General features: G+C 37.1%; 3 protein-coding genes across 3 annotated transcripts; all 3 read right to left on the reverse strand.

Annotated features, from left to right (window-relative positions):
• Positions 1-1138: 1138 nt before the first annotated feature.
• LOC120343924 (uncharacterized) lies at positions 1139-3103 on the reverse strand. The gene is made up of 3 exons (XM_078114827.1): positions 2910-3103; positions 2454-2633; positions 1139-2357 (listed from the first exon to the last, which is right to left on the reverse strand). Exons 1-3 carry the CDS (start codon positions 2966-2968, stop codon positions 2204-2206), a joined length of 393 nt encoding a protein of 130 aa, XP_077970953.1. The 5' UTR covers positions 2969-3103; the 3' UTR covers positions 1139-2203.
• A 5529-nt stretch (positions 3104-8632) lies between these two features.
• On the reverse strand, positions 8633-13372 carry LOC120328605 (uncharacterized). Its single transcript, XM_078114425.1, has 10 exons — positions 13367-13372; positions 13216-13287; positions 12645-12724; positions 12478-12577; positions 12084-12152; positions 11605-11658; positions 10789-10830; positions 10180-10221; positions 9583-9769; positions 8633-8734 (listed from the first exon to the last, which is right to left on the reverse strand). The coding sequence occupies exons 1-10, from the start codon at positions 13370-13372 to the stop codon at positions 8697-8699; spliced, it is 690 nt and encodes a 229-aa protein (XP_077970551.1). The 3' UTR covers positions 8633-8696.
• Positions 13373-13446: 74 nt separating this feature from the next.
• On the reverse strand, positions 13447-22390 carry LOC120328606 (uncharacterized). The gene is made up of 13 exons (XM_039395137.2): positions 22242-22390; positions 20891-20989; positions 20458-20538; positions 19951-20024; positions 19517-19684; positions 18892-19147; positions 17955-18150; positions 17675-17802; positions 17325-17357; positions 16382-16450; positions 15684-15764; positions 14910-14984; positions 13447-13609 (listed from the first exon to the last, which is right to left on the reverse strand). The coding sequence occupies exons 1-13, from the start codon at positions 22353-22355 to the stop codon at positions 13460-13462; spliced, it is 1524 nt and encodes a 507-aa protein (XP_039251071.2). The 5' UTR covers positions 22356-22390; the 3' UTR covers positions 13447-13459.
• Positions 22391-22545: the final 155 nt, after the last annotated feature.

The raw sequence follows: 22545 nt of genomic DNA on the forward strand, positions 1-22545 counted from the left end.
ATGGATACGGACATTTCGTAAATTGTTGTTGTTGGACCAGAGCCATTATATAATGGCTTTGGTTGGACTATGAATCGGTTTGGTATTATGTTGTTCGTGTTGCGGTTGCTAGTATTTTTCTTGTTGTTGTTACCATATGAAAATATTGTTGTACTCTCAACTATAGGCAGGGATTTCATACCGTCCTTATTTCTAAGATTTGTCCTTATTTTTTATTTATTTTCAGCTTGCGTCCTTGTTTTGGGCTTGCGTGTCCTTTTTTGTCTTATTTGGACTTCATAAACGAAGCTTTGTGTTGTTTGTTTTATCGCCAAAGCTTTATCGTGGCATCATAAAAGCAACACAATCCTCTTTGGAACACAAAGAAGCAAGGCACAGATAAGCATGAAACATTGTTAGTGTGGCGATAGGATAGGATAGGATTTACATATTTATCCCGGGGAGAGGAAAGCCGATAAGACGGCTTATCCATATGCCGAACCACGGCCTCTCGTCCGGTTACCATCCCAAGTCGGGTATGGGATTAGTTATATTGTTTGTTTTCGGAAGCATGGACTTGGTGGTAGAGGAAGCCGTAACCGACCAGCGGTTACGTGAACCACCCAACGACGGCGAGGAGTCCAGCAATCCTCTCGCACATACCCATCCCTGCATGGGATTCGAACCTGCGAACCCACGCAGAGTTATTAGAGGGGGAGGCGGACAACTCGACTACACGGACAACTCACCAGAGACAACTCGACTACCTAGAGGCCTGGTGAGTTGTCCGTCTTTTGACATTTTCTACGGTGGTGTTTTAGGTCTATAGAAATGCGTTTTTGATATTTTCAGTGCTCAAGTGTTGAGAAAAACACATAAATATGCTCTAGAAAGCATTTTTATTTGTATAAGTGGCTTATTTTGATCATGTTGTATGAATACAAATACAGTCTACAGACGAAATTGGAGTAACGTTAGCGAAGTTTGACTGTTGACTTATAAGACTGTGTTCGTTTAATTTTTTGAACTTTATTGGTATTAAATGTTTGAATGAGCACCTTTAAATATATTAAAACCTTTATACTTCACAGTAACACTTAAATATTCATGAATGTGAGCTCAGTAGTCTATGGTTGCAGTAGTCTGCAGTCGCCCGACAGGCTGACGGACAACTCGACTACACGGACAACTCACCAGAGACAACTCGACTACCTGGAGACCTGGTGAGTTGTCCGTCTTTTCGCATTTTCTACGGTGGTGTTTTAGGTCTATAGAAATGCGTTTTTGATATTTTTAGTGCTCAAATGTTGAGAAAAATACATTAATATTCTCTAGAAAGCATTTTTATTTGTATAAGTGGCTTATTTTAATCATGTTGTATGAATACAAATACAGTCTACAGACGAAATTGGAGTAACGTTAGCGAAGTTAGACTGTTGACTTATAGGACTGTGTTCGTTTAATTTTATGAACTTTATTGGTATTATATGTTTTGAATGAGCACATTTGAATATATTAAAACCTTTATACTTCACAGTAACACTTAAATATTTATGAATGTGAGCTCAGTAGTCTGTGGTTGCAGTAGTCTAAACTCGCCTACGGCAGTCGCCCGTCAACTCACCAGTCGAGCAAACGCTCTGCGACGTGACGTCATCGATGCTCGAGGTAAAGACAACTCGACTACCGAGCAACGAGAGTCAGACAACTCACTAGTCGAGCAATCGCTCTGCGATATAGATGCTCGAGGTAAAAACAACTCGACTACCGAGCAATCGCTCTGCGATATCGATGCTCGAGGAGGAGACATTGCTCTGCAAAACGCAGACTCAATAGTTGCATAGCATTTACTTAGTGCCGACTGATATTAGTTGTAAGCCAACTTACCACGGCAAGGTTTCAGTCATAGAGTTGGAAATTCTTTTTGCAGAAGAAAACCAGGAACAGATAGGCACTGTCGCTGCGCCTGGCAAAGAAACTGGGCCGAAGAATGGATAAAAGATGTTTACTTTTTGTTACGATTAATGAATTTATTATGATATTTAAATACTAAACGTTATGGGGAAATTTAATGGATGGAAGGTTTTGTTTTCTTTTTCGTTACGAATATTGAATTTTATTTGAATACTGAACGTTATGGGAAATTTGCTGCGTTACATACTTACTCTTTGCAATACTGCGGCCCGTAGATCCTTAAACACCTCCGAAGAAGAGAGTCCACAGATTACTCTCCTTCCTTAAACTGTTCCCAAACATGTTGCACCCTCTCGTTGGCTTCCGCATGCCTGCCGTTGACACGCCCCACAACATTCTCTTCCAAAATATCCACAACGTCCGCCTCTATCCCTATACTTACCTCGTACATTGTTGAGATTAAACTGTAAAAAGGCATATTTTCCCGAGTTATACTGTTAAAATGGCGGTGCCAACCTTCCAGATGATTGTTGGTTCTTATTTCTACGTCGAATACTGACCAATCCTTGGGAGTCCAGACACTGTTGTATAACCATGTGTTTTGAAAATATTCGGCGAAGTTCTTGAGATCTTGAGTATGCATCTTTTCTTTCAGTGATTTGAACCTGGGCGTGATAAACATAGTAGGTATATAGCACAGCGCCATGACATGCTTTATCAGGTCTCTTGTTCCAGCGTCCCTAAAACAAAATAAAACATGTTAAAACAAAAAAAAAAACTGTGATGGAAACGACCTCGGCTAATGAGTATTTACGTTTGTAAGGTGTCAGGCCGGCGATAATGAGGCTGTAAACTCGGCGATAACCGAGCAGTAATCTCGGCGCGCGGCATCATCATCACCGATCTGGCACCTTATCTAATCTCATATCACCAATCTGGCACTGATATCCATGCACATTCCGGCGCAGGAAAATTGACTACGTCCACATCTTCAATGTAATTAACAACCTACTCACCCTTTCGTTTTCCGGTGCACGTGTGAAGAGATTCGTACTGGACTTCGAAGCCGCAACATGGCAAGCACTTTCTTCAGTATGGCCGGACGTCGAAAAGCAGGGATGCTCTTTCCACTTCACTCAGGCCACATGAAGAATGTGCGCCACAATAATTTGCCTCGCCTACACAACAAGTGAGTGGTTAACCATATTTATATATGTCTTTGTACTTCTTACACTTCTTTTGTTTTAACATGTTTTATTTTGTTTTAGGGACGCTGGAACAAGAGACCTGATAAAGCATGTCATGGCGCTGTGCTATATACCTACTATGTTTATCACGCCCAGGTTCAAATCACTGAAAGAAAAGATGCATACTCAAGATCTCAAGAACTTCGCCGAATATTTTCAAAACACATGGTTATACAACAGTGTCTGGACTCCCAAGGATTGGTCAGTATTCGACGTAGAAATAAGAACCAACAATCATCTGGAAGGTTGGCACCGCCATTTTAACAGTATAACTCGGAAAAATATGCCATTTTACAGTTTAATCTCAACAATGTACGAGGTAAGTATAGGGATAGAGGCGGACGTTGTGGATATTTTGGAAGAGAATGTTGTGGGGCGTGTCAACGGCAGGCATGCGGAAGCCAACGAGAGGGTGCAACATGTTTGGGAACAGTTTAAGGAAGGAGAGTTATCTGTGGACTCTCTTTTTCGGAGGTGTTCAAGGATCTACGGGCCGCAGTATTGCAAAGAGTAAGTATGTAACGCAGCAAATTTCCCATAACGTTCAGTATTCAAATAAAATTCAATATTCGTAACGATAAAGAAAACGAAACCTTCCATCCATTAAATTTCCCCATAACGTTTAGTATTTAAATATCATAATAAATTCATTAATTGTAACAAAAAGTAAACATCTTTTATCCATTCTTCGGCCCAGTTTCTTTGCCAGGCGCAGCGACAGTGCCTATCTGTTCCTGGTTTTCTTCTGCAAAAAGAATTTCCAACTCTAAGACTGAAACCTTGCCGTGGTAAGTTGGCTTACAACTAATATCAGTCGGCACTAAGTAAATGCTATGCAACTATTGAGTCTGCGTATTGCGAAGCAATGTCTTCTCCTCGAGCATCGATATCGCAGAGCGATTGCTCGACTAGTATGGTTGCTCGGTAGTCGAGTTGTCTTTCCCTCAAGCATCTATATCGCAGAGCGATTGCTCGACTAGTGAGTTGTCTGACTCTCGTTGCTCGGTAGTCGAGTTGTCTTTACCTCGAGCATCGATGACGTCACGTCGCAGAGCGTTTGCTCGACTGGTGAGTTGACGGGCGACTGCCGTAGGCGAGTTTAGACTACTGCAACCACAGACTACTAAGCTCACATTCATAAATATTTAAGTGTTACTGTGAAGTATAAAGGTTTTAATATATTCAAATGTGCTCATTCAAAACATATAATACCAATAAAGTTCATAAAATTAAACGAACACAGTCCTATAAGTCAACAGTCTAACTTCGCTAACGTTACTTCAATTTCGTCTGTAGACTGTATTTGTATTCATACAACATGATTAAAATAAGCCACTTATACAAATAAAAATGCTTTTTAGAGAATATTTATGTATTTTTCTCAACATTTGAGCACTAAAAATATCAAAAACGCATTTCTATAGACCTAAAACACCACCGTAGAAAATGCGAAAAGACGGACAACTCACCAGGTCTCCAGGTAGTCGAGTTGTCTCTGGTGAGTTGTCCGTGTAGTCGAGTTGTCCGCCTCCCGCCCGACAGGCCGTCAACTCACCAGTCGAGCAAACGCTCTGCGACGTGACGTCATCGATGCTCGAGGTGAAGACAACTCGACTACCGAGCAACGAGAGGCAGGCAACTCACCAGCCGAGCAATCGCTCTGCGATATCGATGCTCGAGGAGAAGACCTTGCTTTGCAAAACGCAGACTCAAGAGTTGCATAGCATGCATTTACTTAATGCCGACTGATATTAGTTATAAGCCAACTCACCACGGCAAGGTTCCAGTCATAGAGTTGGAATTTCTTTTTGCAGAAGGAAACCAGGAACAGATAGGCACTGTCGCTGCGCCTGGCAAAGAAACTGGGCCGAAGAATGGATAGAAGATGTTTACTTTTTGTTACGATTGATGAATTTAATATAATATTTGAATACTAAACGTTATGGGGGAATTTAATGGATGGAAGGTTTTGTTTTCCTTTTCGTTACGAATAATGAATTTTATTTGAATACTAAACGTTATGGGACATTTGCTGCGTTACATACTTACTCTTTACAATACTGCGGCCCGTAGATCCTTGAACACCTTCGAAGAAGAGAGTCCACAGATAACTCTCTTTCCTTGTTCTGTTCCCAGACACGTTGCACCCTCTCGTTGGCTTCCGCATACCTGCCGTTGACACGCCCTACAACGTCCGCCTCTATCCCTATACTTACCTCGTACATTGTTGAGATTAAACTGTAGAAAGGCATATTTTTCTGAGTTATACTGTTAAAATGGCGGTGCCAACCTTCCAGATGATTGTTGGTTCTTATTTCTACGTCGAATACTGGCCAATCATTGGGAGTCCAGACACTGTTGTGTAGCCATGTGTTTTGAAAATATTCGGCGAAGATTTTGAGTTTGCATCTTTTCGTTCAGTGATTTGAATCTGGACGTAATAAACATAGCTGGTATATAGCACAGCGCCATGGCATGCTTGATCAGGTCTCTTGTTCCAGCGTCCCTAAAACAAAAACATGTTAATACAAAAGAAGTGAAAGATGTACAAAGACATATATAAATATGATTAACCACTCACTTGTCGTATAGGCAAGCCAAATTATTGTGACGCACATTCTTCATGATCGCCTGAGTGAAGTGATATCTATGCACGGAGATTAGATAAGGTACCAGATCGGAGATAATGAAGCCGCGCGCCGAGATTACTGCTCGGTTATCGCCGAGTTTAAAGCCTCATTATCGCCGGCCTGCCCCCTACAAACGTAAATACTCATTAGCCGAGGTCGTTTTCATCACAGTTTTATACTGAAACGAGGACGACTAACGGTATATTAACTCCACAAAAACTACGCAAGAATTCAAGATGACTACTCCAAAAATGTGACGACAACGTTACCATGAAGCAGGAGGGACTCATCTGTGACGTCTGTCGAAATTGGTTTCATCGCAAGTGTTTTAATAATTCAGATGTGGCAATGACAAGGGAACAGTACAGCCTATTAAAAAAACAGGACGTAGCGTTTGAGTGGAAGTACCCGGACTGCTACCAGGCCCATGACACCCATCATAACTCCAACCGATTGTTGTATCCCAGCAGATGGAACCTAGCCGTCGGCTGGTAGACTACTCAGGTGGTGAGTTGGCTTATAACTAATATCAGTCGGCATTAAGTAAATGCATGCTATGCAACTCTTGAGTCTGCGTTTTGCAAAGCAAGGTCTTCTCCTCGAGCATCGATATCGCAGAGCGAGTGCTCGGCTGGTGAGTTGCCTGCCTCTCGTTGCTCGGTAGTCGAGTTGTCTTCACCTCGAGCATTGATGACGTCACGTCGTAGAGCGTTTGCTCGACTGGTGAGTTGACGGCCTGTCGGGCGACTGCCGTAGGCGAGTTCAGACTACTGCAATCATAGACTACTGAGCTCACATTCATAAATATTTAAGTTTTACTGTGAAGTATAAAGGTTTTAATATATTTAAAGGTGCTCATTCAAAACATTTAATACCAATAAAGTTCAAAAAATCAAACGAACACAGTCCTATAAGTCAACAGTCTAACTTCGCTAACGTTACCTCAATTTCGTCTATAGACTGTATTTGTATTCATACAACATGATCAAAATAGCCACCTATACAAATAAAAATGCTTTCTAGAGTATATTTATTTATTTTTCTCAACATTTGAGCACTAAAAATATCAAAAACGCATTTCTATAGACCTAAAACACCACCGTAGAAAATGCCAAAAGACGGACAACTCACCAGGCCTCTAGGTAGTCGAGTTGTCTCTGGTGAGTTGTCCGTGTAGTCGAGTTGTCCGTCAGCCATTAGAGGTGCGGTGGCGAGCGTATTCCTAACGCTTAGCCCGTTGAGCCACACCGCCGCGCAAATCCTTGGGGTTTGTCGTAGTGTATTTGAGCCTTTTGTATTTTATTCTAAATTTTAAAATGAGCGAATGTAAGAACGTTTTTCGTGATGAGTACAGGAAAGAATTCAAAGTTAAACGAAGCTTGAAGGGTGAGTGCTTCGCACACTGTGACCAGAGCCATTATAACGGCTCTGCTGTGACGTCTGTATTTGTGACATTAACCTGGAGGCCATAGGAAAGCCAGCTATTACTGCTCACAATGCAAAAAATTTCCAGTCGTCCTTATTTTGGGTTCCAGATCGATAGAATCCCTGACTATAGGACCAATTGCTCCAGAATTTTATGTGATTTTTGCTAGAAGGCTTTTACTGTTATTAATTTCAGAACTTTTTGTGAGATCTATGGGATTTGAATTTGGACGCGAAATGGACCTATGGATCGTTTTACTAATGTTATTATTATTGGACACGAAATAGACGTATGTATCGTTATTGTTATTATGTTGTTGTTCTTGAACTCTATGTTAGAATTTTTTATCTCCGATAACTGGACTGATTGCTTTAAAATTTTGAGTCGTTAGGGATTGTACAATTGGTTTGAAATAATCAGGGCCCAACGTCATCAAAATAGGCGTGGCGGTATCGCGATACATTTCAGCGTCCTGGTAGTTAGCAAAGTCGAGAGTTTTTGGCAAGGTACACCACCTGCGCTGTGAAAGATTTGATGGCAATTAATTAGTTTTGGCCTTTGTCTCCGTATATTTGGTAATTGCTTATTTGTTCATAAATGTGTTAATATTTTTATAAAACATTCTCATTCGTGCTTTCAGTCTCAGAAACAGCAGCTTATAGGAAGCTTGAACAACATGGGCAAATTCGATGACAGATAGCCTACCCTCACCCAATAATTTGTTTTGATTTTTTTGCTCGTTTGGAGTTTAGCAATGTGTCACAGTGTCTTTTATTAAAATTTGTCAAAGTTGTAAGCCCTAATAGAGCAATTAGCACGGGGACGTTTCGTAATGATATTTAATTTAAAACTTAGGAATCTATGGTCACATTGTCTTTTTTACCAAATTTGAAAGTTGGGAACCCCATTCCCATTGTAATCCTACATTTACAATATAAATAAATGAAATACTGAGAAAAAAAGGCTTCAAAATCGGTCGAGAATTTTTAGTTGAGTTCATCGAGTTTATTTTATACGAGGGATAAATTTCTATTCTTAGCCATTGAGAAGTGATTAAACTTTATCCACAATGTAAAACTGATAATAAAAAACAGGTAGCAAAATGTAAACAAATATTCAGTTAAACAGCGAATCACACTATAAATTTATTGTGTTTTTTCATACCGATGAACTGCCAAACTCACTCAACTGCGTGAGACCCAGAGAAGATCGTGTGTATGTATAAAATTCCCTACACAATTTAATGCTATCACTTCGATGCGGTTGCTCTCAGCTGTTATAAAGTCAAATAACCATTTTCAACTAATACTGAGCCCATCATAAATATTAGCCAGATATATATAGCGTATATATAGTTTAAAAAGTATATTTCTTTAAATATACTTTATTTCAAAAATAAATTTAATACGAAAAATCTCATATTGAAAACGATAAAATATATTTATACAATTTTCATAAAATTCAATACTGCATTTCAAATCCTCGTCCTTGTTTTTCTGGTTATAGCTCTTGCATATGAAAAGGACTCATGAAATAACCTGAATTCATTCAAAAAAAAACAAAATTTAAAAATGGAATATACAATAAAACAATGTTAAGTACTGTATTTTTGTGATTACATTTCGACTTACCGATGAAAAGAATTTGAGCAAATAGTGTCAACATTTTCAAAGAGTAAAAACCAACACACATCGTTGTATTATATAATTATAGGGTCATCGTATTTTTGATTTGGTAAATTGCTTTGAACAAGACATGACACAAGCAATATTAATGAGCAATGTTCATAAAAGTTCCTAAACTCTGAGTCGCAAGTCTAGTCGAGTCACTGGGTATTCGTTTGGCGTCGAGTACGAGTCAAGAGTCGAGTTAATCACTGAGTTCATAAGTTTCACTGGCGATTGATGATGAGTTCGAGTCATTTTATTTGGATGAATCGAGTCACTTCGTGTCTTTAATAAATTCTGCTTGAGCCGAGTCACTGACGATTTCAAGTAAGAAGCCTCTCTGTGTGAATGTACCAGAATCTTTCCTATGTAGTATCGTTAACGAAATTTCCTACATCCTGGGTGCATAGGCTTGTGGAAAACGATCATTCATGCCATTCTTTGTGAACAAAGGCCCTCCATACAAAACTACTGATATCCAACGACATGCAAAGATGTTTATTATTTTTTGTTGCACCAAATGGCGGGAATTGGATTCGAACCCGGGATGTTTAAACTGCGATGCCTAAAATTTAAGTCTAGCGCTTTAACCGCTGGGACACCGCGCCAAAGCAAGACAGTGAGCCTGCAAAAATTCTGACGCTTCATTGTTTTACGTCGATAAGTTTTATAATCTATGTTAATAAGCGTTGTAAATAAATTTTTTTTATATATCTTACCTTTTCCTGCTTTAGAAGGGCAATCGTCTATTTTATAGTAACGAACGTCTTCCAGAGTGTCTCTGAAACTAACTGTCTTTTTCCTCTCGTTGGCTCGGCCACTGGAAGGTACAGGAGCAAGACAGGACTTGCCAGGAACATCGTTGGCTGGCTTGGTATATTTTGCCAAATTCGTAATTTCAACATCCTGGGTATAAAATCTGATTATCAACAAATGATGGTATTGATTTCTTGGGAAAGACCTGAGGATGCTAAACCACTGGAACGCGACAGAGTGGACAGCATTTAATTTTGCGTTTCATGAATTTAAGTGTCTCGTCCAAACATTTTGTGAGCGGTATTAAACTACTAGTCAAACCATTCATTCGGTCTAACTTTTGATATATAGCTGCACATGATATTATCTTTGATTGTCGATGATTTCGGCACCCACTCTTCTTGAGGCAAACAATGACAAACACAAATGCGTCGAAATTCATGGCCGCAACATTACACGCTACCTTTGTTTTAAGTAGGCCTATAGACAAATATATTCGTTTCATGCGAAGATGTTTGTTCTACACAAATATGTTTTAACAAATAATAATTGAGACAAACCTTTGGAACTGTCGAGAGGTCATCATCGCTTGCCGACGCACTCTAAAAATCAAAAAGACATATTCTCATTAAACAAAAGAACATAGAATAAACAAGCGTTCCCCGTTACGACTGGGAGGAAGTTTAAAACAAAAATGGAAGTAATAGGCCGTTATCGACTTTTTTTTCATCCTGAATACGGAAAATTTGAAATTGATTGGTCCATGAGTTGTGAAGATGTGTGAGTTGTGAAGAAGCTCTGTTTTCTCAGCCATGACAAATAGAACTAGAGCTGCGTGCAGCTTTAACAGGCTTCCCGCGTAAAAAAAAAGTTTGCATTTTATTGCTAGCTGAGAACTTCTGCACATTTGAGGTGAATTTCAAGTTTGTAGGACCAATTTGAAAAAATAATAATAATAAATAAATATTAATAATATTAAAACACAGGAATACAATAGGTTCCCTGCTGACAAGCAGCGGGAAGCCTAATAACAACAACAAGAAGTTGGAAACGTACCTTAAGTCCAATCCCTGTCCAATAATAATAGTAATCATAATAAATAAGTGAACTAACTGTAATATATATTCTTAGAAATATATTCTGGAAAAAATAACCGAATGTAGACTTACAGATGATTTGCTTGATTCGTCAGTATCACTCTCAAAATCATCCTGTGTAAATGAAAAGTATCATTTATTATATTTCACAAGTTCAGCTTTAATATATACTTACGTATAGGATTTTGTGACTTAATCCTGTGTCTTATCCAGGTACTTGAAATGGGTAAAAAATTTCTGTTCATATCATTCTTAAGCGCGCATACGGAGTTTGTGATATCCAAAATTGGAATTAGAAGTATCCACCGAGAAGTTGTCGGTTTGAAGTTTCATTTGATTGTGCTAACCATGGCTGCAGAGTCTAGGTCGAAGGTTGGTCGTATTCACTAGAGTCGACGCCGAAGATGTATTTTAAAAATGGCCGGAATCGGAGTCAAAATTTTGAATTCCCGGTATCGGATTCGATACTTTCAATAATAGTAGGTAAAGTATAATAGAAGTCAAAAGTTTCTACAGAATCAAAATGCATTATGTTTACTAAGCATTCTTAACCGATTTTAAAGGAGGCTTGTATACGCCAAAGTCTTTGTTTTCGAAATTTGATTTTCTTGGAGGACAGAGCTGGAGTCGAAGTTCAAATTTTTTGCTACCCAAAGTCGGAGTTGAGTTTTTCAGGTCTCAACAGCGTTATTTACTCTACACAGAAAGGCCTGATCGTCGACAAGCCGGTACCCAACTTCGGTACCTTTAAATATGTACATCTCGGTAAGTAGCATACTTTAGTTGTGATAGCAACGTAAGCATATTGGTGAACTTTCGGTTGATATCGTATCCTATTTCACATATAATCATATCATTATTTGTATGAATTATTAATTAAATATTTACTTCATAATCATCTTCGCAATCTTTATCGACCGGTTTTTGACATTTCTCCTCTGACTAAAAACAACAACAAAATACGTTTATGTGATCATTTCGAAAAAAAAGTGCAAGTTTGGACAGTTGATCATTTTCTTCGTCAACATGTTCATAACACTCAAATCTCGGGTTCAAATACAGAGTCCGGAAGTAGAAAATAGATATTACAGAAATTTAAAAATTTAGATTTTCAATGATGATAACTGATAGCAAAAGTGAATTTTTTTACAGAAACTTAAAAATATATAAATCTTATTAAGCTTTCTTAACAATCAAAATTTGATAATCCTCAGCCCTGGAGTCGGAGTCATTTTTTTTAGCTCAATTGTTATTTTTCTCTACTTCACAGCATGTCTGCTAAATTTACTGTTATATAGCAGACACAAATCGAGAATTAAAATAGCTCCAAGCTGACACTTTTAAATGGGATGAATTCGAATATTTACCTCTTCTCTCTCTAGTTGTAAGTTTGCATCGAAAGACGTTTTTTCAATTTTATGTTTGGCTCCGACAACCTGAAAACAGAGAAAGTTACATTCAATTCAGCACAGTATACAAATTTGATTGGTGAACATCAAAGAAATGATCTTTGTGATACATTAAAAAAACATTAAAGACAGAGATATACCACAAACACAGAAAAAGCAAGCTTATTCAAGAGGGATATCCAAACAACTGCAATTTTGCTCTGTTTTATCAATACTGATGGCATCTCTACCGCATACAGTTTCAGTTGCATTGCATGCACGTCGATTAGCAACAGATAAAACATCTAAACTATTGTCACCAAACATTCAAACTTTATTGAGCTCAGAATTCTGAATACAATAGAAATCTTACATTTGTAGCGCTGATAAGCACAGTCTTGGTATCATCACAAACGGGAGATGAAGATGGTAAAGGAGATTTGTCATCAACCACCTGAAAGCAGAATATAAGACTTTAGAGATCAGTTGAATGCAGATTGATTAATATCAAAATGGTAACGAGTCTACAAAAAGGTCTACTTGTATAAGTTTACCTTATTTCCTTCTTGTTGTAGAACTTCAATAGGAGACGGTTTTACCTCGAGTTTGTTTTCGCCTTTCTGAAAACACCAAAATCGTTTCACATGAAGATAATTTAATGTATAATGTATGCAAACAAGAATGTGCCAAACACGTTACTCTAGTTCTGTGAGAACTAGAACAAGGATTCGACCCAAAGTTCTAAGATATACCTTATTTATTAACAATAAAATCTATAAAATAAGTTTATAAAATAAAATTTAAAGGCCACGTTGGATTTCCTAAGTTTGGTTTTCCCAAACTTTCCGTTCGTCAGTACCATTTGAACAATTAATAGATTCATTCGTGTACCCCAAAAATTGTCTTGCATGCCATGATTCGAGTTCTTCAAAACATGATAGAAATAGTTTAAGGCAGATTAGAAGTTATGGAAAGAATTTACTTATACTTAATCCAATGTACTTCTTGAAAAGTCGAGTGGTGGTATATGTACCCCAGTTTGAGAACCTCTGATCTGTAAGGCTTTGTATTTTGACCAGGATTAAGAGAAGGATTTAGCGTTACAAAATACCTTATTGGGTAAATGATTCAAGATGATGCCATCTGAAGAATATTTTTTTTCCTCGACTTCATTATTTTTCGCCTGTTTGAAAATGCAATTAAAATAATTAAGTGCTATGTGCAGAACTTCTTTACTTCTAGTCAATGAATTCTTTTCTAACAGTCATTCTAAATTTGTGCCTAAAGTAACAGTTTTATGGATGTAACTATTTTTTCTAACAATCATGCCGTCGAGCAACAAACAAAAATACGAATTACTGACAACCATCATGTAATACCATTGTGTATTGTTGGCGTACTTTGCATATCGGTTCATCATAGAAAGGATCGTGGGCGTATTTTTGAGTTATTGCTTTATCGACTTCAACATTTTCCAGTTGGTTCACTTCGATCGTCTGGGATTGCTAAAATATATATTTTAAAAAATGAGAAGCAATGCATTAGATTAGAATAATCTCAAAGCAAATGGAACAGAAAAATATTCCAAAACTGCAAGCTATATAGTAAAGCAAGTTTTTGTAATCGTACAATCTTGCCACGAATTGCATTTTATATATTCACTATCATCAATCCATATGGGCTATTCCAAGTGACACTACAGGACAATTCCAGAAATTTTGCATGTTGTTAAATTCAATATATTTTCACATTTTCAGCTACATGTTTTGTTTCATTGTCCAATCAGTTGCTTTATTGAACATGTAAAAAATTGCACAAAAGTTACACCCAACCTGACTTAGTAGATAAAAAAAATTTAGTAAAATATAGCGTGACACCACAGGACGGCAAATCCACCATGCACTAACAGTACGATGTGTTGTGCTGTAAATTTTTGCGATGGTACAGTAGGAGCCCATAATATTTTCTGGTGCAGTAGCTGAACTACCCCTCTATGTGTTGCTCAAGTTACTTAATGTAACACTGAAAATCCATGCCAATAATGTGCGTATTGTATGTGACACTACAGGACGTGACACTACAGGACATTTTTCCACTTCGGAATAGCGGCCTCTATCATCTCTTAAAATTCTGGTATTAAATCGTTAAATAGGTGAAGAAATGTCCTACAGCACTGCAAACATTTAAACTTTATTAACTTAAATCCAGTGCGTCAATTCCATATGAAATAACTGTACCACACAATCAAACACTTTGTGTCAGGAATCATCACGAAATATGTCAATTATACCAAAATTTCTACATTTCAGGCCATTTTTTATAAACCATCAAAAACCTGGGTGAAATTTTAAATTGTTCGATGAAATGAATGCAGTCCAAAAAAATTCCAATGCCTTTTGATATCAAAAATAAAGAAAAATTACTTTCACTACACTTTTTAAAAAATTGATGGAATTCAACTTTTGCTTGGAATGGCCCATATCAGCTCATTTTTCGTTAATAAATTCTATTCAGCGATTCAGTTCTTGTTTTTTGTTTTAGACGTTAGACGAGCTCAGAACATGTATTACGCGAATCGCAGGTTACAACTAGCGTAACAATCGTCGTTTCCAAAGTTATGTACTGTAGATTTATGTAAAGCGTGTCACGTTCATCCAACTTGCGTAGTGACACGTATTGCCTAAAACGAGGGAACCCGTTGTTAGAGAGTTTAGTACAAAAGATAACCCGTTCTTAAATTTTAAATCTATCACCGGTTACAACTAAGCTAAGTTTAAGATTATAAATTCCGCGAAAGAATATTACGTTTGTATCGTTGGTTGGTACGGTAGCATCGTCAATTGCAGACGTAGATGGCAAAGGAAATTTGTCCTCTGCTACCTAAAAAAAAATATATATTTATGATTAAATGTTCAATTCATGCAAAAATCCATGGCTGCATGGAAATATCCATAGATGCAAATATTCGTGGGTGCAAATGTACCAGGTGCAAATGTCCTGGACGCGAATGTCCATGGGTGCAAACGCTCATGAGTGAAAAGCTCCTTGGGTCCAAATGTCCGTGGGTGCAAATGTTCATAGTTGCAATCTGTATGCGGGTGCTAAAATCTAAGATTGCAAATGTATCGGTGAAATTGTCCATGAGTGCAAATATCCGTGGGTGCAAAAGTATACGGGTGCAAATGCCAAGGGTTTAATATACGGGTGCAAGTGTCCAGGGTGCAATATACGGGTGCAAATGTACGTGGGTGCGAAAGTAATGGAACCGTAATCAGCAAATTCGTTCTCCTTTTTTTAACGTTGGACGACCACAACAAATGGGTAAGGTGCATCGCGACTAGCGATATGTTGGCCGTTTTGGAAATTAGGTTATAGATTTGGTAAAGCGTGTTACGTTGTAGCTTGCGTGGTGACATCAGCAAATATTAGGTTTTGGCTGTTCTTATCCTGTTTCATATGTCTTACAAAGCTGTAATTTGGCATGGCGTCCTGAAATGAGAGAACCCTTATTGTTGGTGAGTTCGATTTGAAAGGGGAGGTTGGTAAACATTTTACGTGATAACGATCAAATCGACTTACATTTGCATTGCTGCTCAGCAGAGTACTTGCACCTTCGTCAGTCTGAGGTGTAATTACTGAAGCAGCCTTGTTCTCAACTACCTAGATTTAAATATAACCATGGTTATAGGATTGGGGCTTTGCCGCATATCATGCACAATTTCAGGAGACGCACAAGGTAACCTTAGAATGAAGAGATTTTGAGTCGTTATTGCAGTAAAGCCAACGTTTTCTAATCGATGAGGAATTCCTTCATGAAGAAATATGTTGTTCCTATGGAGGAACTCTTACTTTGTTTTTGGTTTAGTTTGACTAATGACGTTCCGTATAATATTATTACTGTTTTAATAATATGTTTGTTATATATATATATATATATTTATGAATACATTATAAATGAGCCAAAACAAGAATGCTGCTCGCGCCTATCATGCGCATGAACAAATAACAAAAACAGAATTTCCTCGAATAGCGAGGAAGAAATATCGAATTTCGAGGTGAGTAAAGGGAGGAACTTGTCTGAAACTGTTGGGAACCACTGAGTTTGGCCAACTTATTAATATTTATGCTTCTATTTCTGAAAAAGGATGATTCCTATGAAAAAATGCTTTTACAAGTTACATAACAGAATTGAACGGTAATGAAAAAAAATACCAACTTCTCCGGGATAACCCAAATGAAATTTATAAATCTCATCTTACAAAGAAATATATACTCACTCCAAACTTTTCCACTTTTTGTTTGCTGATTGTATGATCAGTAGTTTGAGTTGATTTTTGGTCAAATTTCTGAAATAAAAAACACTAAAAAGTTAGCAGGTGCTTCCACAATTGAAAGTATAGAACTGCAAATCAGGTTGTGATTTTCTTGCTACTGGGTTCTACAGTTCAAATACAACAAATGAAGATTTTGTTGGAAATATGGTTCTATGCCATTTATTAAGCGAAAGATATCAAATGCGTTGCAAAATACAATATTACGCTATATAATTTGTTCGGTGATTCGAGATTTTAGTCTATCCGAGCATTTCAAATTTTTGGGATTTGGTTTTTGTGGCTAAAACGTAGTTACTTCGAGATAACCAAATTTTGACAACGAAAACGTTGGTCAAATGGATCTTTTAAAAACCGTTGCAAGTTTCGAGTAAACTCAATCTCAGTTTATGTGTTGACTTTTGAGTCCAACGCATAGGATAGTCTAAACTTTAGACTAGGGCTGGCATTTTCGAATATCTGAAGATTTCAGAATAGAATCGAATATTTTTTTCGAATCAAATCTCGAATACTTGGCCGATAAATTACTAAAAACGTAGAATCATTAGGACAATTTGCTCGACCTTCACACACATTGATAAAGAAACGTGTTTCACCAATCAGTAGAAAGTAAAGAGTCATATGCCAGAATAGTATTGTGAAAATGTGGCTTCACTCAATAAATAGACGAATTCACGTTTTTTCTGAATTTTCATCTGGAATGGTTTGAATAATTAAATATTCAATTCGATTCGAATATTCAATTCCAATATTCCATCCCTACTTTCGACTTTACTAGCGATTTTATTAAAACTCCGACTCCGGGCACCGACTCCACACAAAGGCAATCTCATATATATACTCAAAAACAAGATGAGATAAAATTATGTCAAAATATATTCTGCGATACCTTGGCTTTGACGTCATCTGATTTTTCCATTGTCTGCAAAAATAGCAATTAATTAAAGTAGGATAAGTTATAGTATTCATTCTTAACCAATCCATAGGCAAGCTGCCACAGATACGAGATAAGATGGCATTAGAAAAAGTTTGGTGACATGGCGTTTGTCACGACAAATTCTATATACAATTCAGCTTTGATGCATTCGGGATTGTCCAGGCAATATGAATTTTTTATAGCAATTTGCTCGAAGCTAGTTGGGTAACTCCAATGTAATTTAATGTAATTGACCATATTTCAACTCTCGTTATACGTTATGAAGCCATAAGTAGTGATTATAGCTAACACACAGGACTTACCCATATTTTTGAAGATGTTAGAAAATGTTCCAATCTTTTCGCTGTGTTAATGAGTGATTGCAATTGTTGTTCTGTTTCGGCTATGTTGTCAATTTTGAGGTTGCTTGAAGAGTCTTCCGCTTGATAAACTGCAGTATTCAACGCAAATAAATTCGACATTATAATATATCTTATTCATTACATGAACCTACTTTCTTGACAGTTGACTACGACATGCACTCTGTCCACATATAATATCGTATACAAATTAAAAAACATACAAAGTTAAATTGCATCTCACCACAATTGCAAATATTTTCGGACGATGTTGATTTTCCTGTCGAACCAAAATCTTCTTTTATGTTCAAATTCATTTGAGACTGTTTTTTGTTAATAAATTCCAAGCCTTTTTCAAACAATAGTTTCGTCGAAGCAATTGATTCCAAACCACAAATCAATGATTTTTTCTGATCATCTAATTGTTTCATGAATTTCATCTGCGATATTATCATTAAATAAAATCAATACCTTCACTGTTTGAAAGAAATTTTTAAAGGTGTTTTCAACTCAACGTTTTGCACAAGTCTATATATATACGCAAGTAACAAATTGAGGGTTAGACCTATGAAGTTAGGGTTAAAAAAAACACTGTTCGACATAGATTACACAAATGAATTTTAGAATTGCCGTGACCGATCGACGTATTAGGGCTGTGGAAAAAAAAGTATGATCGACACCAACGATTGAAAAAAAATGGCTCTATTTTTCGACTCCCAGTAGAAAAATTTTGACGTCAACCCCATCTTTGGGCTGATGAAAATTTCGTTTCCTACTCTCTATCCACACTCCCGAGAAAATCAAATTTTGATAATAAAAACTTTTGCGTTTGCAACTTCCTAATATACTGTTAGGAACGCTTTGTCAACTTAATATTTTAAACTTTTTGCTTCGATTATCATCCTAAAAAGTTCGAAATTCCAACTCTGGATCGAGAATTCGAAAACTTTTGTGACAAAAAATTGTGACATTGACACTCGTCTCGAAACTACGACCTTGAATCTGAAATGAAAACAAGCTTACTCCACAGTCTTGGGACAAACTATGGAGTTTTCGAAGTTCCCAATCTGCAATACTAATATAATAAAAAACAACATTTCTGAGCAAATAAAAATGCTTTTACAAGTTTGAAGTGGTTTGTTTAGAATATAATTCCAGAAAGTCAGCGCTTTTTCACGTACTATGTTGTCGTCCATTCCTATGTTAATTTTCTGACTGTTATCTTTTAATTCCGCTGCGACAGACTTGTCGCTAGATGGCAACGATATTTCAGTCAATACAGGTGGAACAGACACTGATGTCGCCTCATGAGTTTGATTTTTAGAACTTTTCGAATCTGAAAGTTCTTTTCCAACATTCGTGTTGTTTTTGGTAGGGTGTTCCGTTTGTGTATCACCATTGGACTGAAGTTTCGAAATTTCTTCGCTGACGAGGTGTCTGGAGAAATATTGAGAGAAATTTTAAATTTTCGTACAAACGATTGGATTTATCACTCATTATAAAATGAAAAGGCTTATGGTCGATTACTTATACAGAACTATACAAAAGAAAATTTTAATCTCAGACTCTTAGGTATTGCGCAGATCATTCGTTTTGAATAAATGAAGGATAATTGTCAATTTTATTTGCAAATACCTGGCTAATACGAAGCCAAGCAGTGAGTATAGCATTCGTAATAAATTTTTGAATCAATTACAGACGAATTTTAAAATTTAAAATATAATTATGTATAAATTCGTTCTAGAGGATGTATAGATCTTCAGTATCATAAGCCGGGGTTGGTCTGGTTTTCCAATAAATTCTAACCTTGGTGATTTCGTGTCAGGTATTCCAAGAGGTGGGAGAGCGTTGCCACGTTTTCCCTCATTGTATCGCTCATGGTCGATATCAGAAAGTATTTCTTTGTCATTGATTCTACTAATCTTGTCAGATGACTTTTTCAACTGCAGTTGGTCACTCAAATTCAATTTATTCCTAAAAATATAATCTGTTTTCTTAAGAAAAAATAACCATTCGAATCTAGAATCTGAGGTTACTCGTTATTGCAGTTGAGATAAAAATCAAAAATAATATGAACAGAGTTGGGTAGCATTCCATGTCATATACCTCAATACTGGATATGAACCCAAAGTCGGTATTGTGACGTTTGCTTTCACACTATATCGGCACATTTCATAAATTTGTAATTAAAAAACTTCCTCTCTTATTCACTAGCTTACCACATGTAAAGTATACGTTACCCGATTCCAGAATGATGCTTTTCCACTGTTGGAGATTTAATATCGTTCTGATTTGCAGACTGTGAAGAAGTCTTCTAAATAATCAAGTTTAAAAAGTACGTGAACTATACTTTAAAAAATACTACTCAAAAAACTGGAATAGAATTCGTCTCTGTCAGTTTTTATGATACACGGTACAATGTTATACACGAATGTTTCATTGGTGAAATAACAATCTATTGAAGTTTGCCGTGTGATAAAGTTCAAATTGAGATTTTTTGCGACAGACAACTGAACTAATATACCCTATTAATTGATTCTGTTATAACACTCACACTGAGCCATTTTTTAGGTCAATCAAGTTATACTGACCAATCACAGGATATATTGTGTTGTAATAATTCATACTATCTCAATTAACGTTCAGATTTAAACTAACGGACTAAAACTGCTTGGCAGTTGTAGGATAAACACGCAATAGATATGGACTACATATTTCAAGTAATGCCGTATATATTATGTGTTTACCCCTGTATCACTATGAACTTCATCGATGCTTTCTTCGTCACCACTGTTTCCATCCGATGGTTTACAGCAGTTGGAGAATGTCTGAAGCAAAGCAATAATTGTTGTTTCACACTCTTGATTTAACAAGACTCTATTGCATGCGGTTACTTGAGTGGTGGGAGCCGGGAGATATTGAAATTAGAGAAACGGAATCTTCGCAGTTTGGTATACCAAACTTCCTGCATGCCGGATAACCTAGCGTATGATATCAACGGACAACTTTTCATTCGGACCCGAGATTTTATACTTGTTGTGATGTCAATAGGTAGATCAGAACGCCAGCACAATAATCACTGGATCTATTTCCTACAGCCAACCTACTATTTGATGGTGGTGGCCGGACTGATAAGAAGCTAGTTTTCAAATAGGAAGTTTGAAAAATATCATGACTTACCAAGATCTTGTTAGTCTTTTTTATTCCCCGACCAAACCATGATGCAAACGCATATATGCATTGTACTGCAGTCAAATAGGACGAAGCTTCATTTTGCTGCTAGAAACAGATTGAGAAATTATGAAATCGTTTGAAAATAAATATTTTACTTTGGTTTTTTACAAATGTTTCATCCCCCGCTCCGAATAAGGCCCTGTACACAAACGGCCTACCCTACAAATGGGGTGATGAGCTGCTAGGCTTTGGCATAATCGTTGTATGAACAGTTCGGTATATCTCGCCAGTTTATTTCACCACGGGTGAGATGTTGTATGTCGAATTGACTGGACTGCGCAGGACTCTAATCTAAGATTTCTAACCTAATATGCTAACATAAGCATAGTAATGACTGAACTAGACAAAAATTTCCATTCATCGGATATGATGGACTAAAAACAGAATTTTCAAAAAATATAGCAAGTCCTGACAGTTTCTTCACTTTCAGTTTTCGTTATAAATCCGAGAGTTATTCATATACCGTATTTGAAATACAAGCTGCAATTTTGGCAACAATCTGACGCAGTATGTTCCCCAGCTTTTCTTTTTAGGGGGTGTTTCAAAATTTAGGGGGTGGTAAATAATTTGCTTTTAGAGATAAAACTAGGCTATTTGTATTCTTAAAAAAATGGTATGTATTTGAGAAACGATGTTCATGAGGGCCCCCTAAGTTGATTGACGGCGAGCCAAAATCCACAGCAGAATGAAATTGTAGGGCCAGAAAAGGGGAGCGAGGAAAAGTGCGGGACGACACGGCTGGGGTTCAGGGCGCGCTTAAGCCATGTTTCGAGATACATTGGAGCCAGCATTTCAAACTCTTGGGAGACGGGACGGATGTATGTTTTCGAAGGCAAACGTTCAAAAAAAAAAAAGAATTTTATTGAGGTTTGATGAGAGTTGACATTTATGTCGATGCGGATGCAGGCGTCGTATAGAACCCCTCATCCCATAAGTGATCATTGTTATTGTGATATCAAATTATTTAGCCGAGTTTCCACAGCGTATAAGATTTGAGCTAGCTATTCATGTGCGATGTAACTCTCGCGTATTCGTACCACTGGTAACATGTTATGCATGAATAATAATAATGAGAAGGAAAAAATTCTAACAATCACAAGATCAACAACAACATAATAACAAATCAATCCATGTGTATACATTTCGTGTCCAATCATAATAATTATCAGTTTTTAAATGTGAAATTGGTTTTCTAAGTTGGCGCCGCGAAGCCTGAGCATAAGTTATTCAACAATTAATTCGAATATATGGCGATAGTTTTCAATCATATCTTAATTCTCAATCATAAGTCACTCACCTGGTGAGAGTTTTTCCGAAATTTTCTGCCTCGTCGCTTACGGCCACATGAAACCCTATGCCCTTCGCCGTCATGCTCCGTCGCGAGTCCGACTTTATTTCGCCTGATTGGCATTTTTGATGAACGCACAGCCGACAAACATCAAGCTAATATGCTAATCTCAAATGATTTTCCACACAAAATGATATATAATTCAGTAAACTATTTTACTTGTTACGTCATAAAGTAGATCGAAATGTAATTGACCGACAAGCAAAGATATCTCGTTCATATTCACGGAATATTTGTAATACGAATTGAATTG

This window comes from Styela clava, chromosome 7, assembly GCF_964204865.1.
Source record: "Styela clava chromosome 7, kaStyClav1.hap1.2, whole genome shotgun sequence".
NCBI lineage: Eukaryota > Metazoa > Chordata > Ascidiacea > Stolidobranchia > Styelidae > Styela > Styela clava.